We start from the raw sequence: 25,888 nt of genomic DNA, 5'->3' as shown, positions 1-25,888 counted from the left end.
GTTCCAGAGCCACCCGCGAAATAAGAAAATCCGCGAAGTAGAAACCATATGTTTATATGGTTATTTTTATATTGTCATGCTTGGGTCACAGATTTGCGCAGAAACACAGGAGGTTGTAGAGAGACAGGAACGTTATTCAAACACTGCAAACAAACATTTGTCTCTTTTTCAAAAGTTTAAACTGTGCTCCATGACAAGACAGAGATGACAGTTCTGTCTCACAATTAAAAGAATGCAAACATATCTTCCTCTTCAAAGGAAACAGAGAGTAAAGCAAACAAATCAATAGGGCTGCTTTTAAGTATGCGAAGCACCGCCGGTACAAAGCTGTTGAAGGCGGCAGCTCACACCCCCTCCGTCAGGAGCAGAGAGAGAGAGAGAGAGAGAGAGAGAGAGAGAGAGAGAGAGTGAAATCAATAGGTGCCCTTTGAGCTTTTAAGTATGCGAAGCACCGTGCAGCATACTTAAAAGCTGCACACAGAAGGTAGCAACGTGAAGATAATCTTTCAGCATTTTTAGACGAGCGTCCGTATCGTCTAGGTGTGCAAACAGCCCCCCTGTTCACACCCCCTACGTCAGGATCACAGATAGTCAGCGCAAGAGAGAGAGAAAGAAAAGTAAGTTGGGTAGCTTCTCAGCCATCTGCCAATAGCGTCCCTTGTATGAAATCAACTGGGCAAACCAACTGAGAAAGCATGTACCAGAAATTAAAAGACCCATTGTCCTCAGAAACCCGCGAACCAGCAAAAAATCCGCGATATATATTTAAATATGCTTACATATAAAATCCGCGATAGAGTGAAGCCGCGAAAGGCGAAGCGCGATATAGCGAGGGATCACTGTATTCTTGAATAAAGACATGCTTGTTTTGTTATACCTTTTGTGAAAGTATTTATTTGATACTTGGACTTCAGTCTCCATACATTATACACTGCCGATCTGCATTTCGTCATTATTATAACAGGAAAAAAGTTTGTTTTAGTTATTTGTTCAACATTTCTTGCCTCACATTTCCTAACATCCTACATTTATCCAGATCGTTATAGACATGGAACACACATGAAATTTCAAATAACGATATTTCAAATAATGATATAGTATATTATTTACCCTGTACAATTCCAGACACCCAACTCTCAGATAAAGAGATTTCAGCATCTGACTTGACTTCAGCTGCCTGAGTGGGGGATGAGTGAGCAGGCTGCTTGCTGCCTATGCTGATTGACACATTTGCAAAACAAAGACACTGATGATGAGGTGCAAGGGAATTTAAGGTGGCCTGGCATTACATCTTTTTTCATAGGCTTCAGGGATTCCAGTGTTAATAACAGTAAGCACATACAGATCTAAGCATCTAAAACAGTGCTGATATACAGTAGTATATGAAATAATTCCACTTTAAAGCACTTGATCTCATTGCAGCTTTTATTCTATTTTTGATTAAATCCAAAATGTCAGAAATAGGATGTTTCAGCCCTTGTTGAGACTGACTGAAGCCAAGTGTATTATATTTTCTCAATTATATCAATTCTATTCTGCCAATTCCTTGGAGCTCATGACATTACAGCCTAACTGTCGAAGTGCCTGTTCACAAGCACATTTGATTCTGTTTAAATCAACTTGGCCCTTTCTTCCCTATTGCTGCTGACATACCAGTCACACAACCTGTCAAGGACAGGTAAAAGAATAAATTAAAATATTTGCTACCTCTTGCCCTGCGTGTACCTCCAGCGCCTTTCCTCTGTATTGATGCTTGTGTCTGAACCTCTGTTGACTGGTGTTCCCTCTGTCGAGTTTGTTCTTGTACAACGTACTTCACAAATTCTGGCATTATTTTCAAGGCACCTTTCTCACCTCCTGTTCTCTTTTAAACTTCCCATCTTTGAAGGTGGCTCTCTCAGTGTGCCTCCTTTACTGTTTCCTCTCCTCATGGGTCTCACACTTCCTCTTTTAGTAGCATCACCAAAGCCAAACTGACCAAACAGATTGCTCTGAGGGACTGGAGTTTCCTCCCATATTCCAAAAACATGTAAGTTAGGTGGACTGGTTGAAATTAAATTGACTCCCTGTCCACAAATTGTTCTTGCCTTGCCCCTGATGCTTGCTGGAAGAGCCTCCACCTTCCCTGTGCCCCTGCTTCGGATAAGCTGGTTTTAGGAAATGGGTGGATGGATGGCTGATTGATTAATAAACTTGTTGAAAGAAAAACCTGCTGCCACAGGGGGTCCCTTGGACTAGGGTTGGGAACCTAAGACTGTGTGCAAAATACCATGCTGGTATTGGATGGGTTTTTGGATGTTTTCTTCTCTCCAGACCAGAACATCTCTCCACCACCAAAGCAAAGATAAAGTTACTATTATAGACTTTTAGAGGAGGATGTACAGTAAAGTCATTTGTCTAGCCAGATCAATCAATAAAGCAAGAAAAAGAAGCATACTAAGAAATAACCCATTTATGTAAACTAAACAGACCATTATTTAGCATACACCAATTCACAGAAATGAAATGTAGAATCTGCACAATGCCACCTCACCACATCAAATCTCTCTTATAGCAAAACCACATGTAGCTTTACTTGTAACCTTAGCCAGTGAGGCTTATACTTTTGAACTCTGTCTACCACAGACCTTCAGCTGGCCCAGACATTTTGTTTTGTTTTTTAAAAATATTCTGCTCCTAACCAACTTAACCCATTACAGTTTCTTGGATTGTCCAGTCTGCTAGGTCATTTTCTGAACTCAGAATTGTGGTCTGAGTGACAGCACCAGTGAAATGGACCAGAAACTCAAGGCGAAGCCTGGAAAGATGTGTCCTTTGCAGTGTATCCAAACTTTGAAAGCGTTGATAAGTAATATGTATACAAAAATTTGCCAAAGTTTGGAATAATTTCTACATTGAACAGTGCTTCCCTACCACAGAAATTAGAGGGGAGATACCCAAGTAATCTCGATCAACCAGCCCTGTAATCCATACCCTTCCCAACCATAGGCAACCTTGAATCGAATTGAATCAATCTGTCAGATCATTGTGAACTTTCTAAAAGGGCATACTGTGACCGGGTTAACATTGGTGTTTGTTTCCATTCACATGGTGCTCCAGTTCAAAAATATTTCTAGGGGAGACTCCAGTGAATTAACATAAATGTTCATGTGGCTAACTAGTGACACCCAAATATTTTCTGAACTCGCTTATTTCATTACATGGTCCTGCATTACCAGCCTAGGCAAGAAATTAACAGTTGCTGAGGCAAACAGCAAATTCATGGACCCAAAAGCAGTTTAGGCTTACAAGATAAACTTAACCTGCATCACTTTGGAATTGGGTAAGCTAAAAGAGTATCCAGCCAACATTCATGCACCCACATGAAGATACGCAAACTATAGTAGATTCAGGCTATGGACAAGCTGCAAGTTCAAGTGCATGATCCTGAATTCATCATCTTCTTCCTCTTCATCTTTTCCCACTTCTCAGTGAGGTCGATGTGCTTGATCAAGCTTCTCTGTACAGCTTGGTCCTGCACCTCCTCCCCAGTCAGACCTTTTTCCGAAAGATAATCTTTTACTTTGTCCATCCAATTTCACTTTGGCCTCTCTCTCTCTTACTCTTCCCCTGTACTTCCATTCCCATCATTCTTCTGCTTACATACTTGTCTCTCCGCATCACATGTAGATAACTCTTCAACCTACTTTCCTATACTTTTTTTAAATATCTCTCCCATTTGTGTTGTACCTCCGATTTCCTCATTTCTTATTCTGTCCATTTTTGTAACTCCACACCTCCATCTCAACATTTTCATTTCTGCCACCTCTAACTAATTCTCCTATTGTGCTCCCTTTACTGCCCATATCTCAGCTCCATACATCACTGCTGGTCTTACCATTGTCTTAAAAACCTTACCTTTAACTTTCACCTTTATTCTTTGATCACACAATACTCCTGATATCTTCTTCCAGTTGTTCCATCCACACTGCACTCTATAGCTTATCTCTACATCTTGTTTCCCATGTTCTGCTACCACTGATCCTAGATATTTAAGCTCACTCACTCTTTTTTATAGCTATTTCTGTAGGCAAACCTCTGAATCCTGATCATCATTAACTTCTAATGTCATCAGCAAAAAGTCTGCCCCAGGGGGATTGGTCTTTTATCCCATTATTCAACAAATGCATGAGGTTCTCATATGCTACCATTTGAGTGCATAGACACAAGAAAATTTTGAGCTTTTTAAATTTGGTTGATATGCAAGATAGCACTTCAAAAACATTAAATGTTTTGGTAGTAAATAATCTGTCTAGCATGTCATTATTACAATGAAGTTCTCACAACACTACATCTTACAGGCACATCAAACTCAAATCAAATAATATTTATCAGGAATTTGGACACAGTTTCAAGAACATTTCTCAAACTTTGGAGCAACACCAAACCACACACAGATGAAAAATTTATAATAATACAAAATCACGACTAAGGTCAACATGTGGTCAACTAACTCCAGGAGTGTATGGTAACATAATCTAGAACATCTGTGGGCTTCTCTTGTTTTTGCTAAAATTAGTGTTCATGACTTGGCTATCAAAAGAGCACTGTGGAAAAGAGAAAAGATTTCTGAGAAGGGTAGCATGATAGAAACTAAATACTCTGTAGGAATAATAACAGTACTTATCTAAAATTTGCCAGACTCTTCAGAATTATCTCAAGAGTTGTCTAGAAATTTTTCAGGAGAACATTATGTATCATCTGCGATGGGTTGGCACCCTGCCCGGGATTGGTTCCTGACTTGTGCCCTGTGTTGGCTGGGATTGGCTCCAGCAGACCCCCGTGACCCTGTGTTCGGATTCAGCGGGTTGGAAAATGGATGGATGGATGGATTATGTATCATTTGGGTTCTGTTAAATCATGTAAAAAGAAATGTTACTGTCCATAATAAGAATCTCACTACTTATAAAGCATTTCAGTGGTCATGATTTGGGGGAGCATGCAGGTTTGGGATAACTGAAATGAAAAAAAAAAAAAGACAGAAATGCCACCTGGGTAACCGAATTACTCAGGAGCAAATTGCACCAGATGAGGATGAAGTTGATTTGAATCACAGAATAAATAACTTTAAATATTCAAGCAAAGCAGTGGTGTTATGACGCAGGTCTATCCCGAAAATGTTGTGACCTTATTTTTTTATATCTATTTTCCTTTATTTAAGGGTTTTGAGTACATACATTTCAAAATGTATTTGTAAAATATTTAATGACATTAAATGAATTTCACATTTTTGTTTAGACACTATCTTTTTACAATACTAGACACCACAAGTTTGGCTCTATTGCTACAAAGTGTGAATGACCAGACATTTGTGGCGCGTGACGTCAACAATGTGACACTATAAAGGTCATCCTGGACATTTTCTGTTCGTCCAAGGTTATGGATAAAATCTTTTTGTTGGTATGTGTTTCTTCACTTTAATCTATGGTAAAAACAATTTATGGCTTTGATTTATGAACTATGATTAAGCATGCTGAGTTAGGCTTTGACAAAGGATCAGGCCTGATGCTAGATTACAACTCTCGGCTTGAATTTTTCGCTATGTCTTTTCTCTATCAATTTCCTGATGAGTCAAACACATCTGCCTATTTCTAAATTATTTGACGATGTGTAACTTTGAATGCTAAAGATAAAATAAAAAACAACAGTACACAGCATTTTGATGTGAACCTTGAGACTCACTTCCAAGCACTTAATGCATTTTGAAAGGTGCTCACCATTTGACTAATATACTTCACATTCCTTTTTGCCACAAAATGTTCAACCCCCCAGAGACATAACAGCCATTCAGCTTATAGATTTGTGGACAATGACGGCACGTTGATTGTTAATTTTAATCACAGTAAATGGGACAACTGATTAAAAAGACATTGAGTGTTTCAGAATGGCAATCAGTTACTCAATAAGTAAGACTGAATGGCTTTCAAACACAGGCACATGGAATATTTAAAAGACATTAATGAAATAAACAAAATAATTGGCAGTTCCCATTTGGGATTTTTTTGATGTTATGGTGAATCAGATTATACTGGATGTAGAAAAGAAAATTCAAAGATTCAGTAAATCTCGAAAGGGTAAATTTTCTTTAGTGCCGCTTTCTGTAACTTAAAATGCCAAACACAGGTCAGGAACAACACATTTTTAACTGAATTTGAAGGGTCCTCTTCATATCAGACTAATCCCAGGGGTCGAGCTTCTCATAGCAGACTAAAGTAGCTGACGTTGGATAGGTTTGTTCTATAGTTTTGATAGGCATGGATAACATAAGTTTCATTTAATGAAGATTAACTGATTAGATGAAGATGATGCAAAAATGTTACAAAACACTTTTTCTACACAGTTACCGTATGTGTGTATTACCGATACTGTAAACCCTGAACCTTGACTGATAATCATGGTTTAGCATGAAGCTTTGAGGATTCTAAATTCTAATACCACAAGATCAATGAGCATTAAGCCACTATATCTGGCTGACCATTCTCTTCTTGTCCATATTGCTCTTAACATTCTCATGGTCTTACCTTTTGTGTAGAAATACTTCCTGTAGTAATAGGCCCCAAGGTCTACATGTTCCACAATGTACCTTTTGACTCTATCATTGTGCAAGGACTGGCTTTCTTTGGGCACCTCCAGAACAGCTACTCCAGCATTGGTGCAATGGGAGGTCAATGAGGACTCAAAGTTTCCACTTGATGCACCACTTCCACAGTCCCCAATGCTACCAGATGCTCCACTCCCAATGCTGCCAAGCTTGGACAAACTAATGTTCTTCTCACCCTCTCCACCAATCTCATTTCTAAAGCAGGGGCAGCTGAGTACAAGGTCATTGCTTTTGTCATCTCCAGGATCCAGACTAGGAGTCTCTTTGGAGTTAAGATCCTCTTGACTTCCTGAAGGTGAGCTGAAAGCCCCTGGCTGGGTTGATGTGGACGATGCGGCTGCAGCTGCAGCAGAGGCACCAGTCGTGGTGTTCCGCCTCTGGACAGCATTTTGTCTCGAGAGTGCAGCCTCATTCAGATCAAAAAGAATACTTTGAGCGTCGTAGTGGGCAAATCCTTTCTGGCAGACCCAGGGCTTGTGATGCAACATGCCATCCTCTGACCTGTTGTCATCCAGATCAGAGCCTCCTCTGGATGTCAAATCTCCCTCAATCCTGACACTGCGTAATTTACGAAAAATGGAATCTCCGCCAGTCTCAGATTTAGAACGCCGCTTCAAAGGCTTCTCTCGCTCTTTCATCCTGCCTGAAGGACTTCCTCTTTGGGACATTGAGCCCATAGGCCCATCTGGAGTATCAAAGCCACTCATTATTCTTTGTCCAGCAGTAAGCAACTCCCCAAGCTTTTCTGGAGCTGGACTCCGCTGATCAGGTTTATCTCCCTGGTATCCTTTAAGCATGTCAAAGAAGCTTTCCTCCGAGGCGGCATGCTTGTCGATAGAGGAAGTGCTGCCATATTCCCTATGCAATGGTGACCATTTGTAGCCAGATGCACCCCATTCAGAGCTTCCGTCTCCACTGCCACTTCCATCCAGCTCACTGATTGTAATGTCGCTGTTACTTCGCTGACGAATACGACGGATTGCTTTGCGCGGCGATCCCAAATAGCCATCAGGTGAAAGAAATCGGCTATCTTGGTTGCTGCTGGTACTTGGCGCCTCATGACAGCTAGTCTTGCTCTTCAAGGTGTTATGAATATTTCTTAACATGGACGAATCCTGAGCACTCAGGTGACCCACTTTAACTTGCACGTTTCCTGAGCTAGTATTGCTGTTGCTGCTACTGCTAATGGGAGCAGCTGCTGCTTCAGGTTCAACACTGACATGCCAAACTGTCCCTCCAGCTCCTGTGCTTTCCTTTGTTGATGAATCCTTTCGGGGAGGCCAGTCTGCCACCCGAGCTCGCACTCCCATTTTTGGCACTCCAGGGTTACAACCAGTGAGATGTGTGCTCTCGCTCCGTGGAGGTGGCGCCCCACCATTGGGCAGGCGTAAACGTCTTGAGTAGAAGTCATCGGTCGATGGGCCTGTAGCCCCGACTGGTCTTTCAGTCTGGGAGCGTTTCAAACTTGTCATGTTTCCAACCTCTACCGGGTCTCAGCAGAGCAACATTTCTACTGGCAGGGCTTAAGTGCCCACACTGTAGACCCTGAATTAGACGAGGCAATGGCAGCATGAGCTACCACACACCGCATTTAGAATTCGTCCAGACACAGCCACTTTTCGTTGGAGATGCTCAAATGGGGACGACTAGTTTGTCGCTTGGAAGTCTTTGCCCTTTGCACTTCACCAGCTTTGCCATTTTTTCATGTTAGCTTAAAGACCAAAACCTGAAACCAAAAAAGAGAAAGCATATTAGTTTATTCAGGAACTCCAAATGCTAAACCAATAGCACCTAAATACGTGTACGGTCATCATTTAGTGTTCCCATGTAATCTCCCCAAATTGAGACTGCTAAACACATCCATGAAATACTCAGTTTGAAGCATTAGGAGTTTAGCTCATACTCCTTGAGACAATAAAATCATCCATAAATTGATGCATAGAGAAATACAAAATTAGAATTATGCTTCCTCTTACATAATATAGACTAAGCTACAATATTTCAATAATCCTGTAGATACTGGAAGAAAAAAAAACATTTTCTCAAATTTCCAAGCTAAAGGGGCCTACTTTGCCTTCTTAGAAGTAAAAAAAATTTTAGAAAACCACACCAGGGTCATTTCTTGTTTTTCATTGAGAAGTTTACCAATAAGGGTGTAATCAGGGCATGAAAGCCATTGTCACAGTTTTAAAGGTTACGTCAATATAGCAACCTCCCATTGAGCAATGAGTGATTAGATTATGTCCAATTACGCCATCACAGAAAGTCAGAGCTCCAGTGAGTCACTGAAAGATATTTATGGTTTGACTGTAACAAGCTAATTACCTCTCTTCCACAGGCCTGCCTGACACAAACTTTAGGCTTGTATCCTACACAAAAAAACCTAATTTAACTAAATTTGCAGCTTTGACTGGGGCCATGCATTGTAAGTTTAAAGGAAAATCCTTCACATTTAAAAAAGAAATACACGTGACAGTAGAAAAGACGGCATCTTCCTACACTACATCGAGATATTCCTAAAATTGTATTATTACCCACCTTTCAAACCAAGTTTAACAAATAGAAAACATTTATGAACTTGTATCAATGATCTCCTTCTATTTAAAAATGTTCACAAAATCAAATTCTTTGAAAGAAGCAACAGTTCAGCATCTTCTGGACCACAAAAAAATAGTGGCAGGTAAGCCGCGTAATCCAGTTACCAGTAATTTAAGATGGCGGCATGATAAATCTTGTCAACTTATCATGATGCGCTGTTGCATCAGGATGACAAAAACGTATGCAGCCTCTAGTGATCTGCCTAAGTTTGGCTAGCTCCAGATATGGACAGAAAAAGAGAGACTCTGCCAGAAACGCATCAAATGCTACTGGCCACTGTTGACCAGAAGCTTGCTAAGATGCAAGAGTTGCGAAAAGAGAAATCCTTTGCAATCTTAAATGGCCAGCACTGTGTTTCATCACACAGAAAAACTAATTAGAGATTTAGAGATAGTAGAGATAGAGATGCTCCAATTAGCACTGTGGAAGACAGCAGGCTGCTTCAGATTTGTGAGGCTAGGGCTCTATTTAGAAGGACAACTGACAGCTTTAAAAATATGCAAATCGTGACCATTTACCAGTGTTGATGGTTGGCTGCCTTGGGTTTCCAAAGATCTGTCACTGCTCAGCAATGGAGTGGCTGGCTGCTTCAGAATCCTTTGAGTCAAGCTCTCAATGTAAATGGATGTTCAACAATGTCACACCCCTACTGCCTAAATACGTTAACATCCTGCTGTAAAAGCTTGTTTCTTTAAATTTCCAAGACTAATGAAAAACAAGTGTCTGCTTCTGATAGAGCCATATCTCAATTTTCAACAAAAATGGCTGACTGGTTCAGATTCTTAAGAGTCACAACTTGGTTACTGATGAAGAAAAGCAACTGCTTCAGATTCCACAAGCCTCAAATTTTCAATAAAATGGTCGACTGCTTCAGATTATTGAGTTATTGCCTCAATTTTCAATGAAAAAGGCTGGCCAGTTCAGAATTCTAAGAGTCAAACATTGATTACTGATGAGGATAACTGGCTGCTTTGGATTCCCAGGAGTGGCAAGCAAAATGGTGGTAAATGGTTGCTTTGAATTTCCAAGATTTAGGCAGTGTTCAGTGATGAAAATGGCAGAATTTTCTGCATTCCTAAGAGTTGGGCCTTAATTGTCAATGAGGATTACTGGCTGCTTCAGATTCCTCAAATTCACACCTCAATTGTTACTTTGGCAGCTAGTTACCAATTTTTAGTGATTAAAAAAGGCTGACTGCTTCAGTTGCCAGTGAGTCGTGACTAGATTATCAATGAAAATGGCCAGCCTATTCAGATTTCTAAGAGACACATCTCAATTATTGAAGAAGATAACTGGTTACTTTGTACTCCTTAAGTGACAAGCAAATCAACAATAGTGGTAACAGGTTGGTTTGAGTTTCCAAGATTATGGTATTTTCAGTGATTAAAAAATGGCTGACTGCTTCAGATTCCTGAGAGTTGTGCTTAAATCATTATTACTTAAACTATGGGTCGTGGGATGTTGGCCCTTTTGGGTCACGACTCACAGGTGCATTCAATCAAAAAGGGTTGTGTACGGCAGTTCCCCGACAGGGACCCCCCATGATCTGACAGTAGTCATGGACTGGGTTTGGAGGCAAGATTGGGTTGCAAGAAAGAGCTGAAGAAACATTGACCTAGATTATCAATGAAAATGTTTGGTTGCTTCAGACTTCTTAGAGTCAAGCCTTGATTTTCAGTGAACTGCTTGACAGCTACAGATTCCTGAGAACAATGCCTCGATTTCCGATGATGGCCTGTTCACACTCCTAAGAGTGACACTTTGATTACTCATGAAGATCAATGACTAAGTGGATCGACAATGGTGACAGCTGGTTGGTTTGAATTTCCAAAGTTGAAACTGTGTTTAGTGATGAAAGTAGCTAAATGTTTTGGATTCCTGACAGTCATGCCTTCATCTATGAAGATTACTGGGTGTTTAAAATTCCTGAGAATCACACTTCTGCTTATCGATGGAGATGATTAGCTAATTGGAATTAATGAGAGTCACCCTATGGTCAACAGTAAAAATTACTTTGATTTGAAACAGAAAAAACTGCAGACAGCGAAAGAAAGACTAGAAAATTTAAGCTCATCCAAGGAGAGAAACAAAGAACAGTTGTTTAACAAGTAATAAGTATTGATGGAAAACCAAAGAAAGAACTTGAAAAACTGATCAGCAGAACCACAAACTGTTAACTAAAAATAAAAGGTAAAAAATACTTAGCCTGTGGCCTTTCCCCAAGTTCTAACTCAAAAAATATTCATGGAAAAAAGTTATTTCTTCAATCCAATACTCGGCTATTTGAAATAGCATGCCACCAAGTTTAACTTAGGTGTCACTCAGACAGAAGACATCGCAAATGATAGAATATAACCACAGTTACAGCAAAGAATTAAATAGCGGTGTCAGTGCAAAAAAACAAAACATAACAAGAAGTCACCATCACAAGAACAACATACTTAACATTTTCAAAGACAGTTAAAATAAGTTAAAATTCTGTTCATAACAAAGATGTCTGACTGCTTTGGATTTTTAAAACTTATGTCCCAATCACTAATTGAAATGACTCACAGCTTTCCATTCCTAATATTCTGGCTCCATTTAGTGATAAGAGAACTGCTACAGTTTAATTGTAATTTTTGAAATATTCCAAATAAAACTAAACACAAGCATAGGGGTTGACAGGGAGTGTCACGTAGTAGTGAGGGTTTTAACTTTAAATGACTGAGGGGCTGCACACTCATTCCCCATCTCCAGCTTACTATGTGGCCCTGGCAGGAGACATAACCTTGCCGAGTACCAACTACAGTATACAGTGATCTCTCGCTGTATCGCGCTTTGTCTTTCGCGACTTCACTCTATCGCAGATTTTAAATGTAAGCATATGTGAATATATATCGCGGATTTTTCACTGCTTCGCGGATGTCTGCGGTCTACAGTACGTGTGCTTCCTCAGTTGATTTGCCCATTTGAATTCAAACAAGGAACGCATTTGAATTCAAACAAGGGACGCTATTGGCGGGTGGCTGAGAAGCTACCCAATCAGAGCACGCGGTTAAGCTCCTGGGTGCTGTGCTAACTCTTGAGCGTCTCGCGACCATTCTACGAATGGCAAAAGATCTCCAGACATCAGTTGAAGAATGGGACCCGCAAATGATTCGTTCTTTGCAATTTAAAAATGCTCTTGACGGCACCACGGAAGTGTATAGGAACCTCTTTACACAAACGAAAAAGCAGCGCCAGCAACTGCCCATCACAATATTCCTTACACGCAAAACACTGCCTAGTACGCCTTCAGTGGAAGAAGATGACGGGGGTGCTACACAGTCGCTTGAAGAGGCTCCTTTAGAACAGCTGTGACAGTGCAGTAAATGTCATTGTTATCTGACAAGTTGGTGAGTACCCAAAACTATTTTTCTATATACTTAGTACATGTATGTACGTTTATTGTAACTGTGCACACATTTTAGACAATTTTTTCCTTGCATTGTTGGTATTTATTGCCGGTGGCCTGTCTATCGTAATGGCTGTAACAAATGTGATATCGGAGACGCTCTACAGAATCTTTAAAATAACATTTTGGTTTTATGTACAGCATTTACATGTTATAGATTTTTCACGTATTTTTATATAACCTACTCAATTACAATATGTTTAAAACTGTATTACGTATTAAATAAAACTCCTCAATGATATACGATACGTATGTTTGTGAGTAGTATATAAACTGTGTTTACATACATAATTTCAACGAATCTTACCTAATAACTAACAGAATATAAAGGGTTTATGCTGTATAACTGTACGGGGAATATTTATAAACCATGTGGGACAGTTTATAAGGACTTAAAATATATAAAAATAACTATATAAACATATGGTTTCTACTTTGCGGATTTTCTTATTTCACGGGTGGCTCTGGAATGCAACCCCCGCGATGGAGGAGGGATTACTGTAATAGACATTGAAGTACGTGATTGTGATCTCTTGTAAGGTTGTAAGTTGCTTAGGATTGTGGAAAAAATTAAAGTCTATGTGGAAAAGTGAATTAGTAGCATATCAAATGATTATTGAGGCCAAATAAAATGATGAAAAAAATATAATATGTTTTAATTCATATAAAAGTAACAAACAGTGGTGACATCTGATCAATTACTTCTTGGTAGGATATGCCACATTATATTTATTTTAAATGTACAGCAAGAAATATGGAAAAAACTCATTTAAATACATTTATAGCACAACTTATTAGGCAAGCAGCAGCAGTAATTAACAATTAAACTTAAAAGTTAAAATGAATTGAAAATGAAATTAGAAGAACATTATTGAGATCGTCTGCATAAAGCAGGGAAAAAAGTGAAACTCCAGGCAGAACGTAAAATAATTTACTGAAACTAAAATAATTGCATGATATAAAATGTATAGTGGCACTGCTCTTGTTGCACAGCTGGAACTAACAGAGCTAAATTCAAAAAGCATGGCAGAAACTGAACTAAAAAAGCCAAAGAGAGAGAAAAGAAACAAGGAGTTTAACATTATAATGAATACAGCCAAATGGAGACCTGGGGGAGCTAAAAGCTCAAAGTGGGTTTGTCGAGGGTTGTGCAGCTGGGCTTCTGGTGCGAGATAATTGAGTGTAAGGAGGAACCTTTTAAATGTGGCATAAAGCGCACACAGTTTGTGCAAAAGGACCATTGAAAAGAGAACTGCAGAAATCCAAACTAGAAAAAGGTGAAGGTGACAGAGCTTATTTCCAAGTCTAAAGCAGAGACCACAAAGGCCGTATTTCTTAAGGTGGCTCAATGTTTAGGCAGCTCTCAATGAAGAGGCGCCTGCTCCTGCATTGATTTGTGACAAATAACACAGCATTCTCATACACCTAATGGCAGACATTTACTGGGCAAATGGACGGGTAAGATTCATAAAGAAGCCTTACAAAAGATCAAACAAGATTAACCGGACAAGTGGTGTTTGAAGCTAATGGCAGCTGCTGCTCTGGGCATACATTTGCAGGGAGCATCAGCATAACGTAAATTTGTTAGAGGTTTATCACAGATCAATCTGTATTCCATTAGGAAACAACAAGAGTTGCAGAGGTATTTCAGCTGTCTAATCAGAGATGGAGTATATGCCATGTACACGCAGCGTTTTTATGTAAAAGGTGTCAATAAGGCATCTAGACCACTGTTCTTTAACTCTTTAAAATGTTTACAAATACTTACATAAGACTCTTCAGTTTTTGTTGGGTTGCCATTTTGTTTAGACTGTAGAAGAATCAGAAGGTGTCCTTTTCATTATATTTATGATTGATATACAGTAATCCCCCGCTCTATCACAGTTCAGCTATCGCGCCCCCGCTATATCGTGGAAAAATTCAATAAGTACATCCTACCTGTAGTGTACTTTGCAGCCAATTCATAACAAAGCATATGGTTTTCAGCAGACAAAGAGTTTCGCGTTACAGCACCCAGATGATTTCTTACAAAGCCCGTTATTGGCTGAAAGAGGAGACTCAACCAATCAGAGTGGATTTTATTCTCTTGGGCTCTGATTAGCTGCTGCTAACGTGGTGTAATCTCGCAAGAACAGCGAGCATGGGTCCCCGACGAATCGCGTATCATGTACCTTGCTTGTGGTCCAACTTTTCTGAGAAAACTTTTGTGAACTTTTCATTTTGTTTTAAGCCCTACGATGGCTCCCAAGCCTCCTGCATCTTGTAAGCCTTCTGGTAGCAGTGAGCCTAAGTGCCAGAGGAAGACCTTGATCATACAGGAGAAGGTAAAACTGATGATTATTATTATGTTACTCATATCTTTAGCCCGACATCTGTGTATCATGTGTGTATCCAAAGTGTGTTTTAATAAGTTTACATGTGTTTAAAGCATGTGGGAGGGGTATTTTAAAGCTTAAAACTATAAAAAAAAAAATGTGGTCTTTCTATTGCGGATTTTCACCTATCGCGGGTGGGTCTGGAACGTTACTTCCGCGATAAGCGAGGGATCACTGCATATACAGTACATACACACACACACACACACATATACATACAAACACACTCTCAATCCCCAAAATGAGTTGTCTCTAAGAAGCTCCTGTGTTGTGTTTGTACTTCTTTTTATTGTCCTGTTGGAAGGTGAGCCTTCAACCCACTCCGTAGCAGGTTTTCATTAAGGATATCTAAGTACTTTGCTCAATTTAGCTTTCCCGCAATGTCAACTAGTTGTTCAGCTCCCGCCACTGAAAAACAATAACTAATAGAATGGGATGCACCTGAGCCAAATTTCAAGTGTAATAGCAAATGGTCTGAATACTTTAGTCTATGGGATATTTCAGTTTTTTATTTTTAATACATTTGCAGGCATTTCTAAAATCATTTTACCATTCTTGGGTATGAAGTGTTGTTTGATGATGTAAAAAATGAATTTAAATGATTTTAACACAAGACTGCAACATGACACAATATGTGTAAAAAGTGCGCAGTACTTGGATGGGAGGCCAACTAGGAAAAGCTTGGGTTGCTGCTGGAAGAGATGTTGGTAAGGCCAGCATGGGATGCTTACCTTGAGGTCTGAACGTGGATCACCATTCCCCAGTGCAGTGATGGGAGACACAGTGCTGTAAAAATGGCACCGTACTTCAATTGAGATGTAAAACCGAGGTCCTGACTCTCTGTGGTCATAAAAGATTCCTGGGTATCCTTCCTAAAGAGCAGGGTGTATCCCGGTGTCCTGGCTGAATTGCCCACCTCAGCCCAGTCATGCCGGCCTCCTAATCATCCCCTGTCTCTAACTGGCTAACTATTTCTCACCCCTTGACCACCTAACAGCTAATGTGTCGTGAACATACTGGTACAGTACAAAAGTGGCTCAACGCTCTGTAAGAAGCACTTTGAGTAGCGAGAAAAGCACTACATAAATGCAAATAATTATTATTATTATTATAGTACAAAGTATACATAACAAAGTAACATTGAGTAGGCAGAAGAATTATGTATTTATTATTATTTTGTTTTAGAGTGGTATTACACAATCCTAAAGTCACATAAAACCAAGACTCCTACTTGAACTCTTTCTAAATGTATACAGAATAAAAAAGAATAAACTTGAAATGATGTTTTAAAGGGTTAAAATAAGTGACACAGCCTGGGGAGCTGTGGGCTGCTTGACTCAGCAGGTGTCGACTGCTCCGTGGTACATCTCTGTTACAGAATCTCTGATACAGCTGACTTTCTTCTGAATACCAACTGCATAGACAATAAAAATGTACAACATGAAATACCACACACAGTAACGACATTGAACCCAAAATCGTGTTCAGCCACAGAAAAAGCCACAGCCCTATCCAAAACAGCTTTTGAGCTTATATTCCTGCAAAGGACCACACGCACAAGAAACCTAACTAGCTTGTTCTTAATCTTCTGTGGTGAAGACTGCACCATTACTGCAGGGGTCTGCACAGTTGGTCCTGGAGTGCCGTAATGGTTACAGGTTTCTGAGAAACCAGTCATTTCTTTTGAAGCAGTTAGTGCTCATGCAACATTTTTATGCTTCACTTGAGTGTTCTCGCTTGCTAACATTTCCCCCACCCTTAATTTCTTCTTTTAGTCCTAAACAGCTATAAATGACAAACAAGCCAGTGGTGTTCCATCTAACTTGTTGCCCTTCACACCTGTGTGTATTCATCGTGTGCTGTCTATTTTAATCAAATATTTGAAAGGAAAGAGAAGAAAAAAAATGAAGGACTGGAGAATTGCTCATCCATTTTTGGCTTCAAATCATTTGGATAATAAAAGACAAAAATCTACAATATAAGAATGACCTGACATGGCAGAATGCAAATATATCCAGCATCAAACCCCTCCATGCCCCTCAACCCCACCCTTAAATGATAAGGGTCTGACATCTGACCTTGTCGTCATGGTTAACCAAACTCTTCACTAGTGGATGTCCTTACTGGCATTTATTTAAAGAATTGTGTCCACACTTGGTCAAGCGCAGCTTAATAACATAAATGGCAAGGCAGAAAAGCAAATTGTCTATTCAAGAACAATGAATTTTAGATTGTGGTAGCAAAACAGTGGCAACAGCTGATAATGAACATCGAAAAAAAGAAAATGATCCAAAGAGAAATGCATATAATAAAAATCAAGAACAAAGAGAAATTTTCAAAAAAATGAGAAAGAGAAAAATATCCCGAACAAAATGCGAACAGAAATGCAAGAAAGCAGCGTTTATGAATGCAAGTTAGAGGATAAAGTAATATTGTTTTTGATGAGGCGTTAATGTAATTTAATTTCTTATTTACTTTTTATTGCGTTTTACTTCCTTACATCCACTTTTTTATTTTTTACTGTGTTTTATTATTCATCGGTATTTAAAATAGACTGTTGTAGTGAAATACTTAAGTGATTTTCTATCTATAGTAACTAAGGACCAAACAGTCTTTCTCCCGTGCCCAGTATACTCTTCTATATACTAACTCTTTAAATACCATAGCTTCCTTAATGGAGGGGCACCCCACGCCCTTCGAGCAGTTTAGCCGCAAGATAGCCCCCGGGGGTTGGCAAGCAAAGCAAGAAGGGGGCAGAGTCCCCTAGTATTTACAAATACATTCAAAAGTAAAGCAGCATTCTGAAAGGCAAAAGTTGGTTTTGGTCTCGTCTGTTTCGAGAGATGGACGTTTGAGAAAGAACACTGTTAGCCATGGTTTGTTTTACCTTTTTTTTATTTTTTACTATCATCCTGAGGTATCCTGTATTTACTGAACCCGAGGGACTTTAATTAAAGTTAACGCAAGTATATACAGTGCTGTGAATAAGTATTTTCCTGATTTTTTAATTTTTTTTACATGTTTATCACACTTAAATGTTTCAGATCTTCAAACAAATTTAAATATTAGACAGATACCCCAAGTAAACACAAAATGCAGTTTTTAAGTGATGATTTTATTTATTAAGGAACAAAAAAAACTATCCAAACCTACATGGCCCTATGTGAAAAAGTAATTGCCCACTAAACGTAATAACTGGTTGTGCCACCCTTAGCAGCAACAACTGCAATCAAGTGTTTGCGATAACTGGCAATGAGTCTTTCACATCACTGTGGAGGAATTTTTGCCCACTCTTCTTTGCAGAATTGTTTCAATTCAGCAACATTGGAGGCTTTCCAAGCATGAACTGTTTTTTTAAGGTCATGCCACAGCATCTCAATTGGATTCAAGTCCGGACTTTGACTAGGCCACTCCAAAACCTTCATTTTGTTTTTTTAAGCCATTCAGAGCTGGACTTGCTGGTGTGTTTTGGATCATTGTCCTGCTGCAGAACCCAAGTGCGCTTCAGCTTGAGGTCACAAACTGATGGCCGAACATTCTCCTTCAGGATTTTTTGGTAGAAAGCAGAATTCATCATTCCATCAATCACAGCAAGTCATCCAGGTCCTGAAGCAGCAAAGCAGCCCCAGACCATCACACCACCACTACCACCATGTTTGACTGTTGGTATGATGTTCTTTTTCTGAAATGCTGTGTTACTTTTATGCTAGATGTAATGGGATGCACACCTTCTAAAAAGTTCAACTTTGTACAATTTTTTCCCCGAAAGTCTTGGGGATCATCAAGATGTTTTTTGGCAAAAGTGAGACAAGCCTTTATATTCTTTTTGGTCAGCAAAGGTTTTCACCTTGGAACTGCCATTTTTGCCCAGTCTCTTTTTTATGGTTGAGTCATGAACACTGATCTCAAATGCCACTCCTGGGAAGGTTCACCACTGTTCCATGTTTTCTCCATTTGTGGATAATGGCTTTCACCATGGTTTGCTGGAGTCCCAAAGCTATATAAATGGCTTTGTAACCTTCTCCAGCCTAACAGATGTCAACTACTTTGTTTCTCATCTTTTCCTGAATTTCTTTAGATCGCGGCATGATGTCTTCCTTTTTGGGATCTTTTGGCCTACTTCACTTTGTCCGACAGGTTCTATTTAAGTGATCTCTTGATTCAACAGGTCTGGCAGTAATCAGGCCTGGGTGTGGCTAGTGAAATTGAACTCAGCTTTCCAAAAAATGTGATTAACCACAGTTACGTCATGATTTAACAAGGGGGCAATTACATTTTCACATAGGGCAATGTAGGTTTGGATAGTTTTTTTTTCCCTTAATAAATAAAATCATCACTTAAAAACTGCATTTTGTGTTTACTTGGGGTATCTTTGTCTAATATTTAAATTTGCTTGATGATCTGAAACATTTAAGTGTGACAAACATGCAAAAAAATAAGAAATCGGGAAGGGGCAAATACTTTTTCACAGCACTGTGCAAGCATGAGTAGCAAAAAAGGGCTCAGAAAGAAACGGCAAAGACAGCTAAAGCTTCTTCTAAGTCTGAACAGGCCTCAAGTTCAAGGTATGGCCTGCCAGAAACTGACCTGGATTAAATAGGCAAAAGAATACATCTCTGGGAACTTGACATTGTAGCATCGACCCAGCCATGAGCGAAAGTGGGAGTGAAACTGCAAGTGAGTCAGGCCAGGAGAACTCATTGATTCCAGAAGGTTCATTGGAACTGAGCATAGCCATACTATCCCCACTGTCGACTACCTCCTGCAAGTTGGTGGCACTGACTGTAACTGGGCTTGGTATTCTGCCCACGGAACATGGTGGAGACTGAAACAAACAGTCCGAACTGAAGGCAACAATTACCACAATGATTACCAAAATAACTACTGCTCTTGGAGGGGAAATAAAGGATATAAGGAAAGATATAAAGGACATAAACAAGACAAATGAGACGCTGCTTTAGGATACTAAAGATCAGGAGAAACATTTAAGTAATTGCTTTGAGGCAACCTTTAAAGGCATGTCAGAAAAAAATTGAGGAAAAATTACAGGAAGATGCAAGTAACTTTGAGAATAAATTTAGAGCACTTGGTGCACATGCTTGAAGACGTTGAGCAAATGTTCACAACTCATATTGAAATAGTTGAACAATTAGCATCTACTGCTGATGAAAAAGCAATGGCTACAAATTGTGAATGCAAAGTACTTGTAGACAGACTAGCTGCACTGGATGATGGATATGGAAGGAATAAAATCAGAATCAAATATCTCCCTGAAAACTGTGAAAGTCCAAACCCAGTGAAATTCATAACTGAACTACTCTCTGAAATAATTGGAGAGGATTTTAAATCAGACAACGTAGCAGCAGCATACTGCATACATAGATTGAAAACCTCAAAACCTAAAAGCCTTATTGTACGTTTTGACAAACTACAATATAAATTAAATTTGATATCATTTCTCAGACTGAAACAAGAGATTATATTTGAAAATAACTGCATTCAAATTTTCCCCAATTTCTCACCTTCAACAGCTGCTAAATGTGCCGCATTTTCAAGTATTAACCAACGCTTATGGAAAGCCAAAATCAGATACAGCCTCTTGTATCCTGCTGAACTGAGAGTGGATATTCAAGGCAAGTTCTACATTTTTAGTTCTCCGGATGAAGCAGAAAAAGAACTACAAAATTGATCCCAACACTTTTTGAAATACAATCATGAGTCGCATCGTGTCCTGGCAAGGCAAAGAAGATTTTACCTGCAATTTGGTCCATTCGCAATGAGACTTTTGCCATAATTGTACATTCTATTTCCTTCTCGACTACTTTTATATTTTAATTACAATTATATTTTTCTTCTCCCCAATGGGGACTGTTTATCATCATACACTTTGGTTTATTGTATTTGGATTGTACTATCATATGTTGTCTGCTTCTCCATGGGTAATGTTTAACATCATTCCCTCTACTTGAATCTTTTTACACCATTGCTGGGGTCTTGTTTTCTTTTGGACATGCTCAGTCTCTAGGTATGTCAGATGATTAGGACTTCGTGAAGTGTGGTTTAACCTCACGTGGGAAGGTAAAATGGGGGGTTCAGGTTTAGAGAAAGAGAGCAAGCAATTTGTAATCAATCCTTTTAACCCCTACAATTGTAAGTGCCAACACAACAATAGGCTTCATAGCAATAACCCCTGGCAAAATTAGAAAATAAGGTTAAAGCTATATTATGTAATAATGTTCTACCTAAATTTAAGACTACAAACTGTGAAAAGCAAGTTATTAAACAAAGAAACCCAACATTAACTCACTAGAACACATCCGTTCAGTATTTATAAAAAGATAACCTTCAGAGTGGATTTAAATATTTCAAAATAAGAGCTCATATAATATATATCTAATATGGTGGTTTGTTCAATGTAATTTGCAATCACATTCAAGCAAATAACACCACTATTAGCAAAACAGAGTATTGGATTTTATCACATTTGCAGTTTTTTGTGTTGTTTGGAGGAAGCCCGGCTGAATACAGAGAGAAGGTGCCCAACCTATCATACCCAAGTCCTTGGACCGGCCCTAACCACTGTGCCACCTTTCCATCCATTCTTATATATTATAACTAGGATACCCAATATACTGTATAGACATATACACACATATATACATATACACAGACACATGCGAGTATATACAGTATACATATATGTGTGTGTATATGTATTCACAATATCTACACACATCCACACACACTGACTGATGATACATTAGAGCCAACACTGTGAAATAGAACTCAGAAATCAATAAGCATGCTATTTACATTTTAACTGCAGGCTCAAGTGCCCATCTTTTAATTTTACAGGTGGTTTACAGAGAATTCTGTTTACTTTTTTAGCCAATCTGGCCATTCATTCACTATACAAAGATTTACAATTACAAATATATTAATTTTTAAACATCTAGAGATACCTGATCCATCTTCTTTAAAATCACTCCTGCCTCCTAGTTGAAGTATTCTCCAAGTAATTCTTAAAGCATGTCAGGATGTCTCATATTCCCCAAAATGTTAACCTTCCTTTTCCTGATTTGCATAGAGAAGAAAATACTGAGCACAATCTTTGAAAGATCCAGTGAGCTTTACAACGCCCACGTTTGCTGTCATTAATCACAAGGCTGGCAGAAGTGAGTGAATCGGCGACACGCAGCCAGCCCTCTGTACTGATTTTAAGTCAGAAAAAGTCAAAGTAATTCCATCTCTTTCAAAAGAGGGCCACTTTGAAGCATTCTACCTTTGGTGGCTATTATCCATATCACTTGCTCACGGGTGAGACACGTCACCAGCCTTCAAGCCCCATAAACTGCAAGTCCAGCCTAGCAATGCTGACTCCCCACTTGATGCTCTTTTGAAAGCGTAGTGTTAAAAGATTCACAGCAGCAAGTCTCCTCCTAGAGAATGTCTTTGCAATGCCGGCACATGGTGAGTCACTGTGCTTTGAGTAAAGCCTTCCTAACAATGAGCTACAGCTGATTCTACCAGCCTCTCCACACAGACACTCCTGACGCACGTGTAGGTGGCTGGGGGGGTGGACATCTAAGAGTTTTTGGCTCTCTTTAACTCTTACCATCTAATTTCAAACTAATATAAAAATCAAGAAAATGCATAGCAGCAACTTCTGGGAATAAATAGACATTTAGCACAGTCACCCCTCTTCACATAAGCAGAATACTAAGAGCTACCAATAGGCTGTTTAAAATAACTTAAAGCTTTGCCTATATAGAGAGTGGGAGTGAGGATGTTAACTCAAAACCAACAGGAAGAACACAGACGCCCACTAATTGTCAATGAATAGCTGGTGAAGCACAAGGCACGTGTACATCAAAAGACCCCTCTCTTTGTTTACAGGTCAGATCTTAAGGAAGGTGATGCCTGCTGCTTCAGGTTGAATTTAAAATACCAAGAATGAATGCACAGCTCTTATGAAAAATGCTCAAGGTTAAGGTTATTACTTTGATGATGGCTTTTTGTGAAAAGATGTATTATAAAGGAAATATAAGTCTGGTTAACTTTTAGCAGGATCCTTTACTAAAAATATACAGTGAAGGGTTGCCTAGCTAGCTAGAGAATTCCAGGCGATAGAAAACTCAAGATCAAAATGGTGCAGAGCAGGTTAAAATGTTCCACATATCTCCAAAAAAAAAGCCATGGCACCAGACTGATAATGAGAGCAATTGTGCACAGAAATGAGAGACGGGGGCTTTTAATAATAATAATTCATTACATTTATATAGCGTTTTTCTCAGTACTCAAAGCGCTATCCACACAGGGAGGAACCGGGAATCAAACCCACAATCTTCTACAGTTTCCTTACTGCAAAGCAGCAGCACTACCACTTAGAGAAATGTATGGCCCCGCAGGAGTGAAAACTGCAAACAGAAGGGAGTAGTTCATTACGCAAAATGTCCTGGTGGAAGACTGACACTAGAGGGCAGTCAAACCAGCAGATACCAGGGGTTCCTGATATTCCAATGAGAGAGAGAAATCAGTTCAAAGCAGAAACTGAAATCCCTTATCTAAGTATTTAGACCCTTAATTCAGTACTTTTTAGAAGCCCATTTGGTAGCAATTCTAGTCTCTACAAGGTTTGCATTCCTGGAAAAAGAGTTCTTGTCCCATCAGACTGGATAATCTTTTTCCTCATTTTCTCAGAGTCCTTTAAATGCCATTTTGCATCAATGGGAGCTGTCATACGCCTTTTACTCACAAGTGGCTTCCATTGAACTGATGGAGTTATACCGAGATGGTCGTTCTTCTGATAAGTCCTCTGATGAGATGGGAGAACCTATGAAACGTTTTAAGACTGACCAGCGGGTTCTTGGTTATCTTACCGACCAAGGCCCTTCTTGCCAGATTACTCAGTTTGGTTCAGATGGCCAACTCTAGGAAGAGTCCCGATGGTTCCAAACTTCTTCTATTTCACAATTAGTGAGGCTACTGTGTTCCCAGGAACATGCAAACCTGTAGAAATGATTTCTGATCAGTGCCTCAACCCACTTTGATCGTGGAAATCTACAGAAAGTTCCTTGGACTTTATGGCTTGGTTTTTGTCCTCACATGTAGTGTGACTTGTTGGGCTTTCTATACACACATGTGCTTTCCTAAACAATGTCCAGTCGATTCAGTTTGCCACAGGTGATCTCCAATAAAGTTTTAGACGCATCTCAAATAGAATTAAAGCAAACAGAATGAACCTGAGCTGAATTTGGAGTGCCACAGCAAAGGATCTGAATATTTACATAAATAACAGGTATCCGTTTTTGATTTTTAATAAATATGCAAGCCTTTCTGAAGACATGTCTTCGCTTTGTCATTATGGGCTGTTGATTGTACAATGGGGAAAGTGGCAGATATTATCTACCGTCTTTTTCCGAAAATAAGACACTGTCTTACTTTCTTTTTTGGTCCAAAATACGCACTAGGGCTTATTTTCGGGGGAGGACAAAAATAAAAGTATATTTATATATTTTTATTTAATATTTATTTATTTTACACAGAATACAGAAATTAAAATTTATTCAATTACAGTCATGTCATCTTCTTCTGGAACATCGTCATAAATCAAGATTTACACCCCTGGAGTCTTCCACAATTCCCTTTTTGTACTCGACGGAATAGCTCTTTCGTTTTGTACTCATTTTAACTGCGGTTAAAAATTATTCACTTTATAAAAAATAAAATTACGTATGAGGAAATAATCAGACTTACAAGACTGAAATGAACAAACATTGTATCTGCACTGTCGCTCAATGTAGACTGCTGCCTTAACGAACAATTATTTATAGTGTGCGCCAACGACGCGTTCCGTCACATTCCGCATATGCATGCCCCCCTCCACCCCCTCCCCACCTCATTCGACCATACTCTGCGATACGCGCGACGCAGTACAACACAGCAGAGCAGAGCGGACACAATATTTATGTATTCATGCTGCCTTATGTTGTATTTTTAAGATAAATTCCAAGAATTAATTTGAAACGAACTGTAGAGGTAAACAATGAATTTCTCGGAATATTTTATTTCAAACATTTCTCTGAAATACGAGTATTAGGGAAGCTAAACATACTTAATAAATCAACAGCATTTTTTAACGAATTCTTTTTTTCACATTATTTTAACTAGGGCTTATTTTCGGGGGAGGGCTTATATTACAAAAAGTTCCGAAAATCTCGATAGGGCTTATTTTCGGGGGATGTCTTATTTTCAGAAAAAGACGGTATTTAAAATCAAATCCACAACACAATAAAGTGCGCAGAGAGTGTATTTGTCAGTAGGCAAGTACTTGCTTATCTAGTTTGGAATCTGAACCCATAACAGAAAAGGCTTAGATACATGATACCCAATATCACATTGCCATTTATTGGACCCACATATACAATGTAAGGGCTGTATATTAAGAATATAGGAAATACACAAAAGTCAAACCTCTTAGCCAAGAAGGAAGAAAAAAAAGTAACAACAAATTGTACTCAACGCATCAAAAACAAATATTATGAAAGGATAAGACAAAAACAGCACAGTCTACAATTTTGCAGTAACTCCCAGGTAATAAATCACTTGTAAGAAAACACTGAACAGCCTGCACTTTTATCAACACAACTGCAGGAAATCCCACCAAAGAAATGAAGAAACACGTGGACGCCGCTAGCAAAGTCTGCTGACGGTCCCTGGAGCTGTGCCTTGGCAGACTGACATGCATTCCACACAAGTGGATCACTGGCAGAAAGTAAAGTGACTGAGCAGCATCAGCCACAGCAGGTTTAATGCACAAAGCAGCTGTGGAAGGTCATC

The 25,888-nt window shown here is 39.2% G+C and overlaps 1 protein-coding gene across 8 annotated transcripts in view; it reads right to left on the bottom strand.

The window, feature by feature from the left end:
- Nucleotides 1–25,888, bottom strand: part of sipa1l1 (signal-induced proliferation-associated 1 like 1) — a 309,330-nt gene that overhangs the window by 180,605 nt on the left and 102,837 nt on the right. For 7 of the 8 annotated variants that reach the window (XM_051920056.1, XM_051920059.1, XM_051920058.1 and 4 more), the window contains one exon: nt 6,561–8,366. In XM_051920056.1, the coding sequence (XP_051776016.1) occupies nt 6,561–8,112 (1,552 nt within the window). In that variant the 5' untranslated portion in view covers nt 8,113–8,366. Of the gene's footprint in view, nt 1–6,560; nt 8,367–22,011; nt 22,505–25,888 lie in introns of those variants that run through there. The other variant, XM_051920057.1, reaches the window with a different exon arrangement.

The sequence above is a fragment of the Erpetoichthys calabaricus genome, chromosome 16 (genome assembly GCF_900747795.2).
Source record: "Erpetoichthys calabaricus chromosome 16, fErpCal1.3, whole genome shotgun sequence".
In the NCBI taxonomy this organism is placed as follows: Eukaryota; Metazoa; Chordata; class Cladistia; order Polypteriformes; family Polypteridae; genus Erpetoichthys; species Erpetoichthys calabaricus.
Note: the sequence above shows the minus strand (reverse complement) of the source record. Positions and strands in the feature narration are given on the sequence as shown.